Raw genomic sequence first — 19733 nt, 5'->3', positions numbered from 1 at the left:
ATTAGTTCGCACCAAACTCATTAGGTCATGAAATAATCTCTATGAATCGCACTACATTAGAAAATAACCCTATTTTAGTAATTTTTGAAAGTAACAAATATAACGTAGGTGAAGGATGATTTATGAATTCCAGATAGTGAGGGATGGTTTCAGTCAAATTGGAAGACGGATAGTTTTTGGTGAGATTAGTTTTTGTGAAAGAATCTTGTTGGCTTTTCACTTTTCATTCTTCATAAATAAAATTTAGGTAATTTTCGAAGGTAGGAAGATAGAAATAGAGTTCGAAATGAACTATTAACATATTTGTTTAAATTATGCATTATTTAAAAAAAAACAAACTGAGGAAAAGTTCTTTCGAAACAACTAATTCCACATGAACATTGAATCACACGAAAGCACTTCACGAAGTTTCCAATCGAAAGCACTTGTTTTCAACGCCTCATTGAAGACGAAACCACAAAATTATATCACAGGAAGAGACATATCCCCCATGTCACATGATAATACGTAACGAAATTCATACCGTTATTTGATTTGATCATGGCCATAAGAATTTCTTTCAAATTAAAAGTGGAACATTTTTTAGGAGAGGTTAGTTTTTGAGCAAAAAGTGATATATGATGAATATGAATGGGATTATGGAAGACGATTTTGAATTCTTCATTTTATGACATACAGCTCATACAATTCTTAGGAAACAATTATTTACGAAATGAATTTTTTCAAAACACTTTTTCTTCTCCGGTCAGATCTGTAGGCCAGATTTCTGTTATAAAATTACTCGTTTGGGTAATGTGTAGATTGAATTTCTGACACTATAACTTATTGACAACTCTATTGGTGTTTCTAAACACATATTCAAAAAACCAGTCAGATAGCAAGATGGGGCTTTGAACTGAACGTTGTCTTTTTTATCTGAAACGCTGTGCGTATCGAGTTGCAGTTATTTTGGGTTCAAATTGTTGAAAATGACTAATGTTTCAGTTTTGAGCTGTATACTGGGGATGTCTATATGTTACTTTCATCTATGGATAAGGTTAAACGTATGGATACCATAAAAGATCATCTCAAATACCAAACCAACTCAAGAAATGGAATCGTTTTTCAAGATATCCAGTGGCTCAGGAAAGTCTTCGAATACAATTTGCAAAATTCATAACTCATAAGGCTATATTTTTCCAATCGAGCAACCCAGTATGCTCACTCTGTTACTAGAACGATCTTGTAGACTGAAATCTCATTGTATTTGTTGAATTAAAATATTTAAAGAATGCTATTTTACAAAGTTATAAGTGTTTTGATGAATCGTCCTCTTTTTCTCACGGCCTTCCTACTTGTTCTTGATAGATGTATTTGTATCTGTATCTGTAGAGTAGGGAGGGTGAGTGTAGGCCCTCAGCACTTAGGCCACATATGACCCAGTGTACATTGTCCCGAGGAGTTGTCCACCTAGGTCATCAACCATCCTATCCTTTCCAGGAAGGTGGATAGGTCACTAGGAGACTAGGAGAACACACACTCTCTTATTGACGATAACTCCGGACGCTAGCCCGACAGTTCTTCTTCCTGTTCACACATTCTGTATAGGGGTTTGTCCAGTAGCCCAATAATATGGAGGTGTTTCCTTAGTTGACAGTCAGAAATCCTACTGTTAAGCATTGATTTCTCCTGGTCATCGCCATATATTTCTCTGGCGACAGCTACCAAGGGTCGTTCAGGGTGATCCTGGCAAGACTGCATCCTTTGATTCCATCCCATCTCTTTAGGGATTGAGCATGGCTGTGACGTTTAGCTAGTTTCGCAATTGCCGAAGTCATCAGGCCGTAGGGTCCTAAAATTCTTAGTCCAACCGCTTCCTTGGCTAAAGAGTCGACAATGCGATTACCTTTACTCCTGTCGTACCCTTTAACCTACCTCAGGTTACACGTTGTCTGTTCAATGCTAATTGGGTTTGTTTACTATCAGTGCAGATTGTTATGTTTCCACCAGATTGATAGATATATATCACTGTAGAGTATCTATTGCATACTGTTGAGTTATGAGATGCTAAAACAGCTCCTTGGTTATTTTTCTGTGTAAGCCTTTCACAAATTTGAAACGAAATTTATTGAAGACAATTTCTTTGCTTCCACGGCGAATGAACGAATGAACATATTTGGGTACATATTCGATTATGTTCATGTTACTATGACATCAGAATTCGTGAGCAGAGAGATAACGTGAGTTATGACACTCGGATGCCCTGGTTATTATTATAACCTTCAAAACTTCCAATATTGTCATTTCATCTGATTTTATATATACATTATGTCTGTGACTGTTCCAATATCATGTAAATATGATCTGACTGGAATAAAAATTATTATTATTATTATTATTGAATATTCTAGCAAAAATTCAATTCTGTGTGGATAACAGACAGAAAATTTTGAGTTTATACTACCAGTATTTCAAGTCACTCATTCAGATGCTTGAAAATATTTATATTTGTAAATGTATAGGTAAGAATTCCTGGAAATTATTCTAAATGATCAGATTCTCCATGACAAATATTGAGTGGCTAACTATCTACTTCTTGGACAACATAGAGAAAATAAGAGGGAGTACATTGTGTGCAATACAAAAAATGCGGATATTTTCATGTTTTTTGATCAATTTCGATTTTCAAATTGATATTTGAAGTCAAGATCTATGCATGACAATTGTATATTGAAGATATTCAAGATATATAATCGATGTCAGGTGGGGAGATTGTCTACTATTGGGTGCACTGAGATGTCATATAGCAGGAATTGAAACAATAGAAAATATTCATCAAAAATCAAAAAAGTGTTCTACAGAATTAGGTACTATTCGAATTCACAAAAATTCTTGATATTCGTCAGCATTCACGAAAAAATAAATTACAATCATAAAACTATAGCCATAACACAAGAAATAGAATATCACGTTACCTACCCAATTATCAAACATGAAAAAAGTATTATGAAGTGAACCTACTTTTATCTTGGGCCAAAATTATATGATTCTCTTCCTTATGACATGAAACAACATATACTATTGAAATTATTTAAAAAAGGAATGGAAAAATATTTGAATAATACTTGTGGAAATTCATTCTTTTATTGAGAATACCATATAAATTAATACTAACTGAGGCAAGAGTTAGTAAAGACACGCTCGAAAAAGCCATTGCAAGGCGAAACACGTGTTGCGTTTTTGTAAAATCGTTTAGTGAAAATCTCACAATATAGTGTTTTTTTAATACGTTAGTTATGGATTTTCATCAAGTATCGGCCAATTCCATCATATATCTTTCTTTTCAAGCAATAGGTTGAACTGATAAGTTCAAAGTAGGAGCTCAATGTGAAGGCTTCGAGTGAAAAACTAATTTTCGCCACACCACCTAAAATGTTGCTTTCCATGTGTTTCTATGGTCATCTTAGATTTAGTGCAGTTATACCGTACATGGCAGGTTTTATCCGGTAGATAGCGAGCGACATATTATTCGAATAAAATCAATCTCCACAATAGATATCAGGTTTCAGATGAAAGATGTCAGACAGAAAATGTCCAAACTCAATTCATGAAAAAATAAAAAGAAACAAAATACGAGTAAGTCTTTGTTCCCTAACCTAATCATTCACAGCTTCATATTTAAGTAACAACTTTTTTGTGTGATACATCATTAAATATTTTCTTGAATATATTACTTGTAATGACAAGTATTCAGAGGGTAACTGTCAAATAAAACAGAAACTTTAATTCTGCTCCGGCAGAATTTTTAATGATATGCGAAATTTCAGGCAGATAATTACCTATTGGCAACATATCGTTGCCAAATGGATACTAACCGATTGGAGATGAAAATTCAAACTGTGGAAGGGAAGTATGGGATTCTACAGGCTTACGTTTCTCCGATGGTACAACCAAAATGCAGCAGGCTGTTGTGCTACGAGATAAAAGTTCTTTCTCTACATCAAAGATTATATCAATTTGATTATAATAGGTGAGATGATTTTTCTACAATTACAGTTATTCGAACCAGAAGTAACAAATTTTATTGTCCGAAAATAAAACACTTGAGTAGATAATATGTTTTCGATGTTCATTCAGAGTCTGCAATATATGAGTATATTTTCATCATTAGACTAATATGAGTTAGAATTCAACCTTGAAATTCGACGGTAAAAAAACAAATCAAGGATAATAATCAGCATTCTGTACCATATGGTTGCCAACAACAATACTAAAAGAAGGTAAACAACCAGGAATTGGGCGACTTTTTGTGGCAGTTGCCCAAGCGATAATAGATATGATTTGTTTTTCGAAGCTAAACAAGATAATCTCAAAACTATCATCAAGTTGGAATCCGTTAAACAACAAGCTGATATCGAAATTACAGATGTTCTTTTACTTCTGCGACTACACAAGGATAGGCCGATGCATGTAATTTTTTTCTATAATATTGAAAATACCTGCTCATCGAATTAACTGAGCTTCCCTTTCCACATATCAAGTAGTTGTATATCTGAAAGTGAGGAGTTCACCATGGTTGGCTATGATGCTGTGTCAAACACATTGGACTACCGTAATTGCGTGATGCAGACATTATCCGACAAACCCCGACACATAAGTGAGAGTACATACATGGCATCGAATCGATATGGAATTCGAAATAAAGAAATTTGCTACGGTCTATGACAAAAAGACGATGTAGAGAATACAGAGAGTATGTGCAACTTCTAAATGGAAGCATACTACACCACTTGGAATCCAGAAAGACACCTTGGTTAGAAATAATGCCACTCCCAAAAAGTATTGACGGAAAGTATCAGCACACACTTCAACATATCTTGTCAGAAATATCAGAGAAAAACAAATTTGCTGTAATGAAGATGCTTGCCATCACACGCCCACTTCATTCTTGGAGTAATGAACTAGACTCTGAAAGAGTTTATCATCCGTTCCACCGTTATATATGTTTTGACAACTTTGAAGTTTTGAAATAATGATGTTTATGGAGCCCAAGGAGTCATCTTTTCTCCAAATTTCAAGATCACCAAAAGGCAGCTATTCGAGTAGCTGATGAATTTGGCTTCGATTTATGACACTAAAGGACATAACAAGATGTCAGTCACCTAGATGGAACTTAGTTAGCGAAGTGTTCATATAAAACCCGCATAGTTTCTTCAACACTTTGTTCAGTTGCGTGATGAATAAATATATTCCTGACACAAAAGTCTGCCACGAGGCAACCGAGTCCTATATACATTTGCTATCAGCACGTTCAGATAAGCTATCTAACTGTGTTTCTACCGACATTATGCAGCTCTGCAGTACTTCTATGTTATTGTCGGGACGACGGTATCAATTTACGCTTCGGGGGCTATTCAATTCATTGAGGAGAATGAGGAGTGCTGAATTTATTGGAAATAGTCAATTCGTACCCGCAGCTAATGAATCTAATTCTGCCTTCTTCGACCATGAAAGTGAAAAAAAAATTGTAGCAAAATTTTGCAAAATTTTGAAGCAAATATCAACATATCTCACTCTTCAAATGAATAACTTTAGTGAATATGCGCGTTATGGCTTCGTACTTACCAACTTGAGTTCAACTTTCAATGAATTGAATATAGAAGAAAGAGAAAATTTTTGTCGAATTTCTATTAAGTTTATTATTTGTTACGAGCGGTTTCGGTTTATTGGACCATTTTCAAGTAACTGTTATATGTTACTTGAAAATTGTCTAATAAACCGAAACCGGTCGTAACAAATGATAAACTTAGAAGGAATTAGACGAAAGATATTTTCTTCATTTTAAATCCAATGTAAATTTCTAAAAAAAAAAACGTCATCAATCGAACCAGTTCTAACGAATTATTTATTCATGACGTCATTGTCTGACTGATATATTTCAATTTGGTGAACAATGATTACTTTAAGTCTCCACCTCAACTTCAATACGCAACACCAGTGACGTCATTATTAACTCTTTTTCCCATTAGGGAAACAGTCCTGAGGGAGGGTAACTGTGGACCCCATTTTTGAGAGCATTTCACTTTTTCTAGTGACGCTATACCTACCTAGTTCCAGTCTTTTTGCATGGATGAATACCATTTAGCTTCGGCATTTCACATAGCTTAAATAAGTTCAGGATTCATTCAATCTCCCTCAATCAAATCTACTAAGTGGTAGATTTGAATGTTTTCACCCTGTTAGATTTTCTATTTCTGACCCGGGGAAGGATAAAGCGAAAGTTTTTGTGTTCATTGAAATACCTGCCAGAATTTATTCGAGTTATTCATTGTGACCTGAGGTCGTTTCGAGAGTATCTTATAGTGCCTAGCATAAATATGGTTTTGTTCAACCTTCTATGAGTTCTTTTTAGATTTTCTGTATTGATATGAGCATTCTCTGTAAAAACCATCGGGTGTTATAGTTTGGTTTGTACTATCCTCATTGCTGTTCAGAAGCATCAAGCGTAGAGTATCTTCTTGTGTTCATACTTGTGGTACATACATTTTGACATAACGTCCTTTTTCCTCATTACCTGTTACATCAGGCACACGAAACATGGGACTAAGTATGTCCCCAGTGTCGTTAGGGATTCTCTCCTCTTCTCTACGGGAGTAAAGGTACTAGGCCGGTTCTAAAAGTTTTCTTATGGAGATTAACATGGGAAAACAGCTAAGGTTCATTCTGCAATTTTTGGTTCCTTTCAAGGTCATGCGTACGGCAGAGAATCGAGCAGCGTTATCGCGGTTTGGAAGATAACGATTCGAGCGCGTTTGGAATGAGAACAAATACAGGGTATTAAAAAAAACATGGCGGCAATATAACGGGCATTGAGTGGAGTATACAGGGGTGCGTCAAAATATATAATTTAAGGAACATGACAGTCTAACGGGACTGTTATATTTCAATGCGCGATCCCTCGATGTGTGTACAGGGTGTCTCAAAATACATCATTTGAGAAAAAAACATGGTGGCGGACATTGAGCGGAATATACAGGGTGTGCCAAAATACATCATTTAAGAAACATGGCAGTTTAACGGGGCTCTATCGTTTCAACGTATGATTCTTCAATGTATACAGGGTGTCTCATTCGAAAAAAGAAACATGCCAGGGGGTAATCCCAATGAGAAACGTTGGAAAATGGGATAATGAGGGTGTTAGGAATCACACGTTAAAAGGTAAGACCTCGTTAATCCTTAGCTCGCACAAGTTTCGACTTCTGAGGGTTGTTGTTCGTAGGGGTGCGACAGCTGGTTAACGGAAAAAAACAGATTTTAAACAGAAACAGAACAGATTTTCTGCAATGACATTTCAAAATACGTCACAAGCGTTTTTTCGTGTTAGTTGGGAAATGGGGGGAGTGAGGGTAAAGAAAACACATGGGAGGGCAATATTTGTCATCGTAATCGAATAAAACATGGCTGCGATACAGGATGTCTCATCGTTAGAGAAAAAAAAACATGTACAGGGTGTCTCAAATACGTCAGCGTGGAAAATAACGGTATAATAGTAATGATGAATGAAAAAATTAGATTGAAGAAAAAACATGGTCACGGGTGTTGAAAAAAAAACATGGATGCCATCGAAATATACAGGGTGTCTCAAATTAAGTCATTCAAGAAAGTTCAACGGGGCTCTATTGTTTTAACGTGTGATTCTTCAATATTTACGGGGTTCTATGGTTTTGTCGTGAGATTCTTCAATATGTACAGGATATCTCATTCAAGAAAAAACATGATAGTTTAACGGGGTTCTATTGTTTTAGCATGCGATTCTTCAATGTATACAGGGTGTCTCAAAATATGTCATTTAAGGAACAGAACAGTTTAACGGGGCTCTATTGTTTTAACGCGGCTTCGTGACCAATGCATCTTATTTAAATAGTTCACTTTGTATGCCACGGTAGATTTTTATGTGTAAAGTTCGATGAAGTATTCAATCAATTTGCAAAAAGTATGGATGATCAGATTTATTTCCTAACCTAACTTAATATTGTTTCAGACCATTCAACACCCTTATTTTGAAAGGTTTATTTAGTTTGGCAGAAATTCATGCATGGGTGAGACAGTGTTTACCTGAAGTTGCTGAAAAACCCTGTTCAACTGAGAAAACCATTTTGTGGTATGGTTCTACAATTGTAGATTCAGTTTTGGAATGTAGATACCAGTGAGTATATTTTTTGGGAAATCACCAGTAATTTATTTGGATGAACTCAGAACTTTGTCCATTTTGAACTTGTTTTCTCCGTCACGATTTTTATTTTTTCCAGATTGAGGAAGGTGACAATCCGTAAAAAACGTCAATAAAAACTCTAATTTCTCCCACAAAAAAAGACTTTCATTCAATATCATCAATAAATTGTCGATTTTTGGAAACAATAATTTCATTGTTGACTGGTGTATTCAACTTCGATGATAACAGTAGTTAGTTCAAGTCGATTCTGAAACGACCTCATACCACTTGACTTCAAAATGATCACTCAGAAAGATTTTGGTTATGACCCAAAATGATTCTGGATGTGACCTCGCGCAACATTGAATGTCAATGGGAAGGTGAATTCGAGGACTTTGACTTCGAAGTTGACATGGTTTTATGATTCAATATTTACAATTTTCAATTATATATGAAAAATTGGGAAATAAAACTTTCTATGTTTTTAACCCTTTTATTCGTATTTGATTTAATTTTCAAACAATTACAATAATCTGAAAATAAATCATAATGTTGGCCCGTTTATATCCACTGTAGGTAGTGAGAGTGGTCCTTAACTTAATTGAGTACCTGAAATTTGTTTATCTGTGGCAATGTGGATATGCTAATTTGAAAACTGGTGAGTAAACTAGATCGATTTGATCATCTAGCGGATTACATCCGCAATGCTTATCCTTATGAGTTTCTAAGGATTTCAAATAATTTTCTCATATCAACGACGAATAAGATCGCGAAGCTGAAGCTTTTGCAATAAGCAGCTGACTTACTAAAATTATGAATGATCCAACCAGTATTCCTGACTGTGATGGAGAATATGCTAGTCTTCTGGATCTAAACCTAACAACCAACCAAGAAATTTACACAATCACCCTAAGGTCTTCCATGGAATCTTCTGACCACAAACTCATTTCAGTGTTGAGTGAATTACCGATAAATGTTGGGAAATAATTTAAGGCGCGCAAAGTTTGGCATTACAGATTTGCTAACTGGGAGGATTTTTAAGACCATTTCCAAAATGTCCCTTGGCTAGATGTTTCTTCCAGCTTCAATGATCCATCAACTTGTGTTTCTGAAGTAATAGAAGTTATTCTATCATCCATGGATGCATATATTTTTTTCTATGGAACGAAATTCTAACGGCAAACTTTGGTTCACCAAAAACTGCTAGCAAACTGTCGCCTCCAAAAATCTTGCCTACCGGCAGTGGCGCAGAAATTTCAGTATCAAAAACCGAACTAGGTTTGTTAATGCCTAATCTTTCCAACGACTATAGACCAGTCGCTTTGCTATCAGTGATATCAAAGATCATGAAGAAAGCCGTAAACCACCATGAATATTTGAAAGGTTTCAACATCTTGAGTGGTCATCAATATGGCTTTCGAAAACAAAGATCAACAGGCGATCTTCTATCATATGTCACCCATTTGGAATAACGCGTTCGAGAAACATTGAGTCAAGAGCTGTTGCGCTCGATATTTTATACTTGACTTGCGATTGATTACAAAAGTTTTTGTTATTATTGGTTATTGTTTTTGATTGAATTCTTTTCATTTCAGAAAGGGGGAAGCAGAATTCATGTCCGATAACATTTCTACGATATTTATTCTCAAGGAGACTTTAATATCAGATGCTACAAAACGGAAAATAAAAATTGACGTCAATATCTGTGAGTATTGAATGAGCGATAACTAAATAAATTGAACCACATTTTGTTGAAATTAGTGCAACCATAAAAACTTCTGAAATCTGTGTATCTTCTGACAGATTCATCTTATTTTATCACGTTTTGTATTGGAAGCAGAAATAATTACATTGATTTTCATCAGTGATTTCAGCCTATATTGAAAATATAAAATTCTGTCTTTTTTTATATATCAAAAAACAAGTGGAAATCAGAGCGACTTCGTGTCAAGTGGTTTCAAATAAATAATTAATTTTTTATTTATTTAATTTTCGAATTGTCACATTTTTTCTAACGCTCCTTTCTTACTGTCCGTCGGGGATCTGGTACAGATTTGAAATATTGCCTCATTCCAAAAATATTAACGGTTTGTTATACTCATCGGACTGTCGTCTGTTCGATGTCATAAATCAGTTTCGTGATCTGATTTCCGCGTACATCTCGAGCATTTTCAGTTATAAAAACGAGTTTTAGAGAAAAATCTTTTAACTTTATACTTTCTCCGTTATAAGGGAAGCGAAAAATTTCAGAAGAAAGGAAAAAAATACATCAACTACTATCAAAGACATGTAGAATATACACAAAATTTCCCTTCAGGTCCAACATGAAAAAAAGAGAACAGAGGAACTGAAAAAATAGTCCTTCTACTTTGGGCATCAGCATACACTGTAACAGAAAAATTTAAAGACATCATGATAACTATACATACTATAAACGATATTTTCGATATTGCTGAATAAACTCCAAATGTTTACAAACCGTGAAAGATATAAACAGTAACTAGTCATACATCGATTATTAAAAAAATAAATAATCTGATGCATTATCATATTTTATTTTCATTTTGTGATTTGTCATGTGCATGTTTCATTTCTGCCAACCTGAAATGATCACTTCGAAACTTCGCTTCATTGAATTTTTTTATTATTTGATTGTGTAATGGATTGTATAACAGATTCGACAGTATCTAAACTCAAACTGTCTTAACCGCACAAAAGTTATTACTACAAATCTGCTAAATCGAATGATTTTCAAGACCTTTTGCAAACTTCTCATTGGTTCAACGTTTGTTTCAATTTCGATGACCTTTCAACATGCTTCGTGAGTCGTAAGTCTATTAATCCATCATCATATCAATGAAGAAATCTTCTAACGGACGGATTGTGGTTCAACCAAAGCTGTGAGAAAACTGAAATGTTCGTCTTCCGACAGTATGGAATCAGAAAATCAAACAAAAAAATTCAAATTGAAATAAATTTGTAGTAGAGAACTGAACAAACTAACTGTCAGACCTAACTGAATTAATTTGCTTCAATCCACCGACTGCTACATATAACAGAACTACGCGGCAGATTTTAGTTGCCCATAACTTCAACTCAATACATGTCGAACTCAACTTTTTGAAAACTTATTCATTTGAAGTCTAGAATCAACTTCCCGATGATGTTTTTTCGAATGAATTTTTCCTACAACTATTCAAATCCAACTTTATTCTTGCTCCATGTGTTGAAATGGCCAAACAATAACAGAACAGACTTTCTCATTACTTCCCTTGTAAGGGAAGGACTGTGTCGAAATGTTGAAATAATGTTATATTTTGATTTCTCTCTCAAATAATATAACAATTAATGTCCCATTCAAAGAATCCGAAGCCCGAAGCCAAAAAAATTTGATAGCCGAATATAACAGCATTTGGCTGACTAATTCTTTTAATTAGATTTTTTTGATGAATTCAATACTCTTTGTATCTCTTTCATTCATTATGTTATACTAACTACGGAATATTCTATGATTTTTGGAGTTTGAAGTTTCTATTTGTGTTGTAAATGACTTCTTTTAGAAGTTAATGCATTGCATTTTTTAGGTATCAACGACGAGTCTGTCAACTTCATGCTGAAAACCATCGAAGAAAAGTTACTCACGTCCCAAAAAATATCAGAGGAATTCTGTCTTCTGAGTGCGTTAGATGAAGTAGCAGTGACAGAAGAAGAGGCTTCAAAATACTTATCGACGAAATATAAAGATATACTTCTCCGAGCTGAAAAAATAAGGGAATCAAATAGACAAAACCAATTAAACAAACTTTATGGTTCGTATAATGAAATAATATTATGTGAAAACTAATTGTTTTGAGAAGACTTCTCTTGATTCATGTAGAAAATGTTTTTTCTGAACCGCATGTTTTTTCGGTACTTTCAAAACTTTTTTTCTAAAAATTTTCCAAATGAGGGCAAAAAAAGTTACCAAGCCTAAAATTATATTTGCAACTAATCTAATTGCATCTGATATTCGACGTGTTGGGTTTGGTTATTTGGCGAAGAGAAATTCATTTCCAGTGAAACGCATTTATTGTTTAGTAACGTTTCAAATGGATACATTTTTCATTTTGGAGAATGACACCTAAAAATAATGTAAATTTTTCATTAATTACATCAGCTCCTGATTCACTCAAATTTTTATGACTGGACTAATGAAAGTTGATTGAACAGCTCGCAAGAACAACTTCTCTTGGTTAGACGCCATCTGTGGGATCGACGGAGGATTCAAACCACCAATATCAATGATGAACGAGACGGCTCGTTGCAGAGCGAAGCTTTGACATGGATCGTCAAGCGAAATTTATCGCTTGATATAGCTTAGATGCCTTGCGGTATATGACAAAATGGTTTGCTTCGAACAATTGATACTACTCTGGCAGACTTGCCTCACCATAACATCTGATCAGGCTAAAGTCCAAACAGGGTGAGTCATTTTCAGAAAGAGTGTATTTCACGTCGGTTTCCTCAGTCCACTCCTCTTCTGCATCCCAATATTGGTATCCGTTGCGCTCATAAATACTCGAGGGTATAACTGTGGCACACCTGAAAACTGAAGGCACAAGATTACCCATTTGTTTTATATGGATGATCTTAAACTTTATGTCTCTGGAGATCTGATCCTCGGAAATTTCGGGGAGAAACAAAGTTGCTACAACAAATATGCCTGCGTTTCAATGTCACTTTATTCGTTTGGAGTAGTGAAGTGTACTTGGAAGGAGCTGCCTCAATTCGAAGTAGACCCGAAAAATGATGCACCTCCAGGATTGAATTGAAGCTTCACACAGAGCTGTTTTTCCGATAGTGAATAAATATGTTTGTTTCCGTATGAATACGAAGAAGAATACGCTTGTTGTATCATTTTGTTAATTTGTTTTTCAAACCTGGAATCTGAAAATAAAACAAAACTTTTTGATACCTCCACTGTGTTACATTGGTAGTCTCAATGTACATGTCATTAACAATTCTTTTGTCATTTCTCGATGTGAACTTAACAACTTTTGACTTATTTGGATTGATTTTGGGATGATGGTTACGTGTAGCTAGCACGAATATTTTTGAGTCACTATTGATAATAGAACATGCATCTGTTATTGCAGCTGCTGAAAAACTTATTTATCATCAGTCTACAGATCAGACGAGCAATACTCGAGACAAGTCAATAGATTTGAAGTATTATAATACATTGTAAACAAAAAAGATTTGAGTTTGTATCCCTGGGAAATGAATATTATCAATTTCTACTTTATATTACCTTTCACAGAGATACGAGCCCAAAAGTGATATTGCCTCATGTAATCGTCCTGAATAATGACTAATATAAATGTGAAAGGTTGTGAGGTTGTATGTATGTATGTATGTATGTATGAATGTATGTTGGTGGCTTTTCTACGCATAAACGACTGAACGGATTTAGATGAAACTTCACATAGATACAGTTTATAAATCAGAATAACATATATGCTACAATTCACAAAGGTTTTGTATAATTTTGGTCATAATATAACGATAAGTATTAAGTAAATCGGAAAAATTCTTGCTCTTTGAGAGATCGAACTCATTTTACACGTATTTCTTCATTTGAAAAAAGTATTTTTTTTATTAACACGCGCGCCTGCTGCCTTATTTGTAACCCTCCTGTACGCGCCCGCTGCCTTGGGCTTGGTAGCTGATTTTCAACCCCCCTCTCCGGAATCGGAAAATATCAATGGTCATTTTTGTAAACAATATACGGCTGATTGACCCCAAAGTTTAGATAAAATAAATATACCTCAAAAATAACAAAAATCACGCTTTTATAGCATTCGAAACTGAAAAATGAAAAATAAATATAATTTAAGGAACTAAAAAACACGTTTTGAAGACATCGAACTGAAAAGTTGAAAATAATTTAAAAAAAAGCTTGAAACAATAACGAACGAAAAATAGTAGTATTATTGTAAAAAAAGCGTGGACGCTTTGTGCCATATTTTTTGTATATCAAGCGCCCGTCACTTTTTTCACAATAATACTAGTATTTTTCGTTCGTTATTGTTTTAGGCTTATTTAAAAAATTATTTTTAATTTTTCAGTTCGATGTTCTTTAAAAGCGTGTTTTTTTGTTTCTTAAACTCTATTTATTCACAATGCACATCTTAGAATATCTGTCAAATTCTTATAAAAATTTATTCAATTGTCGTTTTAAGTATTTAATCTAGATAAACTTTGTCTTTCACACTAAGTAATTTGGACGAATAATATTAAAGTCATCACGATAAGATTAACTTGACGCAACACAGTAAGCCATTACGCGTCGCGTCTACTGTAGAGGGGCGGTCTAAGCAATGAAGCGTCATCTCCGAGAACGCGACCCGAACGCGGGCAGATGCGTGGTTGACGGTTGTGTTAGTTTTTTGAATTTCTTTATAGGTAACAATTTGATTATTGAAGTTATTCAATGCTTAGTGTAGTTGGCATATTGTATTTTTGAAGTGAAAATATAAATTACTAGCTGTTGCGTGCTCTTATATTACCGAACAGCCGTAGCTGTAGCGTAAATAAGCATAAAGAAAGGGAATCTGGAATTTCCACCACTCAAGGGGGAAAATAGGGGTTCAAAGATTGTATTATATTTTGTCAGTTTATGAGTTGGAAACCTGAAGCTTTGGGTTAATAAAAAAATATTGTAACTATTTGTTTGAAATGGTCTGTCACGAAACTCAATATAACAAACAAAATTCTACGCGGGCGAAGTCGCGGCAAGAACTAGTCCTAAATAATGAATAACAGCTGATATTTAATTATGGTTCAGGACTGAAATCACGTAACAACTGTACATAACATTTGATTTGTGTCTCTGAAAATATCATCAAAGTGCAGATTGGATTTGGGGCAATGCAAAATGTTCAGATAGATATTTCTGTAATTGAATACAGAACTTTAGAAAAGGCTATATTGTATTTAAGCATCCATATTCAATTGAATCAGGTTTATTTGGTACAGTCCTTACATCTGCTCTTTTTCACTCCTCTGAAACGCCTGTTAGACAACAATAAACAATATGTACTATGTAGGGTATAGTGTGTGGATAGCAGAGTTTGATGAGCCTAATATTGATATTGTGGCACCGCCAAGCATTTATCTCAATTTTAGAGATAGCTTCATATATAAATAAGTAATTAACTTCTTTTAATGCAAATTTCTTTCTGGATAGACAATTACTAAGGTGATAATTCACTGAGTCTTGTTGGGTGTCACAGTTTTGTGACTTCATTAGCTCTTTGAAACGCTTCAGGTATTCGATTGCTTTTTACTTTTTTTCATATTTCTTTATCATCAAGAGAGTTGAACTGATGAGGGAAATATGCCTTTTCCTCTCTTTCCACAACGTTGTTAACGTAAATTCGCATATTCCTATAATCAAATGTGCATCTTAGTGAGTTAATTCAGATATTTTGAATGCGTTATCGAATGCTCATCAAACTGAAAATGTCGTTTTGAAAAAGTTGTTCATCAAATTGTTGAAAGCTGTTGTAAGGATGATTTTTTGGTCCCTGCTTCTCCCCAGATATTTTACAGTAAATGAGCATGTGACCAGAGATTTCGCATGTATAAATTATTCTTGATGATAACATCAAAAAGTGAAGAGGCTACAATAGTGACCCTTGTTGGACTGTCCACAACTTGAGACATATTGAATGTTTCTATAGTTGTTAGAAGTTTTTCTGCATTTGCAGAATGAATTTATATTCATGTCCCCTCCACATGTTACCTCATCAACAATTGGGAAAAATTGGTCTTAGTGTGTCTTTAAATTTATCAAGAGAATATGATTTTCAGATGTGGATATCTGTATGTTACGACACTTGCTGAAATGTAACTTCAATTGAGAACTAATTTGAGTTTGTTGATTATACAAACCGGTAGATAGGCAGATATAGTCCCTGGGAAAGGACCGTTATGTCACCTGATATGACACATCCAAATATTTTCTCGAGCATTCGTGACATCTGAACTGTACGATATGAAACCGCCATCCAGAAATAGTGGGTATAAAAATAAGTTTTTTTACTAGTTCGGACTTCCATTGTCTACTATATAAAATGATTTGAAATCCCTGAAACAAGTAAAAAAGAATATTTAAAAAAGAATAGTTGAAAATAACAATTATATTAAGCAACAATAAACCTGAAATGAAATGATAGTGAAATAACCTACAAGTAAAAATATAATAATTGAATAAATAAAAATTAAAGGAATGAAAAAAGAAAATAATGAAAAATAAAAAAGTGTAGAGATTCCAAGTCACGTTAGTTCACGAGGTTTCGATTGTTGGTATCTACAATCGTCTTCGGGTGATGACTGGACTGATTCCTCCGAGAGATGACTATTTTATAGGTCGTTGAAATACTTTCACTTTCTCTACTTTCCATTTTCCGCTTCACTGATTCCGTGAGAGATGACCGTTTTGGCGGGAGTTGGTCAGTTTTCGTTTGATGATGGGTTTCCATATGTTTCGTATATCTACGCTGGCCTGGCTGAATACGTTGTTGGACAACATGTATGCGGCTTCCTTAAATTTTCTCCTGAACCAATGTTCCTCTCTGTGCAAGATCTCGGCTTGGGACCACTCGATGTTGTGTTGATGGGTGCAAACATGGTCTGCTATTCCTGATTTGCTGGTTTCTCCTCGCTGTGTGTGCTTCTTGTGTTCGGCAATGCGAACATTCAATGGCCTCTTAGTTTCACCAATATAGGATTTTCCGCACTCACAGGGTATCCGGTAAATGCAATTCTTGGAATCGCAGTCCGCGTTTGGGGGCCTGGTTTTCGTGAGGCTGCTACGGATAGTGTTACCGGATCTGAAACAGGTTCTAATGTTGTACTTGGAACCAATTCTTCTTATCCTCTCCGATAATCCTCTGATGTAGGGAAGTGTAAGCACTGGTTGTGACGGCTTCTCTTCCTTGCGAGGCTCCTGCTGTCTTTTAGCCAAAGTCTTTTCTACCATCGCTTTGGAGTATCCATTCCGCTGAAGATCATTTTTGATGATGTCTAGTTCCTTCTCGAGACCTTCCTTTGTATTACAGAGCCCAAAAGCACGGTCTAATAGAGTCTTGATGATTCCTCTTTTTGTGGATTGATGGTGGTTGGATTCGTGGTTCAGATACTGTCCCGTATGAGTGGGTTTTCGGTATACAGATGTTTCCCACTTAGTGTCGGTCCTCTTCACCAAAACGTCTAAGAATAGCTATTCATTGTGGATTTCCTTCTCCATTGTGAAAGTGATGGAAGGTCTCACGCTGTTGATGTGTTTCAGAAAGGCGTCTAGTTCAGTATTCCCATGGTTCCATATTATGAAGGTGTCGTCAACATATCTCAACCAGACTCGAGGTTTCTTGTGGGCTTCTTCAATGGCCAGAGTTTTAAACCACTCCATATATATGTTGGCTATGACTGGTGAAAGTGGCGATCCCATTGGCAGTCCCTCATCTTGTGTTTACAATGAAATCATCTCATGGACATTTCATAATGTGAGGGATCAAATTATAAACAGACTGCAATATTGACGAGAAGTGATTGAAAAGCATTTTGAACATTCACTGAAATGAACCGCTGTGAGTTTTGAATGATTTTTCCTCAAAATCATGATAATATTGTATGTTGGCGAATTCTTATGACCGCTGCGCTGTTTTGATTTCCAAAAATCAATCAGTCCAACACATTCTTTCTATTTGAAAAAAGTGGGTGATGCCCTTTTGTCGATAGTGGTTCTACAATTTCGTCTTTCTCACCAACAACTACTGAAATTCTATCCCATTTCGAAAGCTTGTCCCATTCAAAAGTTATGATGTAGTGACAATTCACGTATGCACTGTATGGTAATAAAACTTAAACCCAAAAGGTAACTTAGCAAGAATATTTAGAATTTTCAAATGCATGAAAAATGTCCGCTAATATCACAGGGTGGAAAAAGTTATTCAAATTAAGAACTAACCAATCTGTTTTATTTTCAGATTCAATCAGTACTCTGTACATCAATTACAGCAACTTCCGAGGATTCAATCCACATAAAAAAATATCAACACTGAAAGGATATCTGAAAGACTTCAACTATGATGGAATAATGACCCTCTTCAGGTCACAACAACATAAATCTGAAAATTATTCCGTTTGAGGTAACGTCGAATGAAAACCGTTTATTTTGATGAAGATGAGAAATATAATTTATGAAATATTTATTAAGTTTCTCAAATAACGATTTGAAATTTTGTAAATTATCCAATGGAAATTTTAATACAATAATTCAACAATTTGGTGTTTTCCTCATCAACCACAGCAAATTGAACAGTGAGTCTACATAGCTGATCCAGGTAGACTTGCAAAGAGGAAGGTTTCCCAACAACCGACTCGTTCGGACGGGTCGAACGCACGGTGTTAGCTCCCAAATCGACGTTTTTTCTGACTTTATTAACGACCGTTACCGACCGCTTTGATTGGAGAAGAGAACTAATATATAGCATTCATTGTTACGAGAGTACCGAACTCGAACGAAGTGAATGCGAGATTGCATGTTTTATGGTGTGAAAACAACCAGAGCGTTCTGCATTTTTCAAAATCTGAGGGTCATGTGGCTCCTCCCCGGCCTGCTGATGAAGTGGTGAATGAGGAGGCAGTTAGTTCTACCTTCCGTTGGTTCGTTTGAAGGAGACGCTCTCACCATGTCACTGCTGAATCCAGTTGGAATATGCAGGATGCTCCACAAAATTTGGGCCCTTGGAGCTACAACTAACTAATGTATATGGAAAATATATAATGTCGATGCTAGGATCGAGTTTCCGAAAACACATGTCTCGTATGTATTACGTGATGCCGAGTGGCAAATATCCGCTAAACTGAAACGTGCTAGTGACCGCTTAAAACTGATGAGTGAGTATGGCAGTATACGAGAATACTAGATTCTACGAGAATCCTTTCCACGTGTACCAAGAGCCTACACGTGTCATGGATAACCCGTCATACATACGCTAGTTGAGAAGGATAATGAAGAGTATATGTAATCATTCAAACTAGAGACTCCCGCCCCAGCGTATTTCCAAGTTTTCTATGGGAAGTTTCAATGGTCTGAACTATGCGAAGCGATAACCACCGAAGGAATTCGTAAATCTTATTTGGATTCTTATAACTTCACTGATTCGGGATCGCATGGACTAAATACTCATCGGTATCAGAAATTACCAAATATCCACCACCATCTGATGATAATGATTCTCCATTTCCGGATTGCATGGGCAGCGAGCAGCAGATTCTGGCTTGATATCTCGAGAGGCGGGATTTTTCTATTTCAAAGAGTATCCGATGGATAATATGTTTGGCTCCATATTATAAGTTGTTGATTGACATCTATAATGTTATGTCTCTGTTAAAATCTGTTTTTACGTTAACCAGCTCTCGCCCCCCTACGAACGGCAACTCTCAAAAGTCGAAACTTGTGCGAAGCTAAGGACTAACTTATGACGCATACTCT

At 35.4% G+C, this 19733-nt stretch overlaps 2 protein-coding genes across 3 annotated transcripts in view; one reads left to right on the top strand and one right to left on the bottom strand.

Annotated features, from left to right (window-relative positions):
* LOC111507065 (BBSome complex member BBS7) overlaps window positions 1-18527 on the top strand; it is a 51406-nt gene extending 32879 nt beyond the window's left edge. Inside the window, exons 10-14 of the mRNA XM_023162311.2 lie at window positions 3807-4009; window positions 8021-8185; window positions 9787-9896; window positions 11776-12000; window positions 18223-18527. Of these exons, the coding sequence (XP_023018079.2) occupies window positions 3807-4009; window positions 8021-8185; window positions 9787-9896; window positions 11776-12000; window positions 18223-18383 (864 nt within the window). The 3' untranslated portion in view covers window positions 18384-18527. The remainder of the gene's footprint in view (window positions 1-3806; window positions 4010-8020; window positions 8186-9786; window positions 9897-11775; window positions 12001-18222) is intronic.
* LOC111507067 (spondin-1) overlaps window positions 1-19733 on the bottom strand; it is a 129072-nt gene that overhangs the window by 4361 nt on the left and 104978 nt on the right. The gene's annotated exons all lie outside the window — the stretch shown is intronic.

Source organism: Leptinotarsa decemlineata, unplaced genomic scaffold (assembly GCF_025532065.1).
Source record: "Leptinotarsa decemlineata unplaced genomic scaffold, Ldec_3_MD MMD2_tig00026369_RagTag_RagTag, whole genome shotgun sequence".
Taxonomy (NCBI): Eukaryota; Metazoa; Arthropoda; class Insecta; order Coleoptera; family Chrysomelidae; genus Leptinotarsa; species Leptinotarsa decemlineata.
This window is presented reverse-complemented; position numbering and strand designations above follow the sequence as displayed.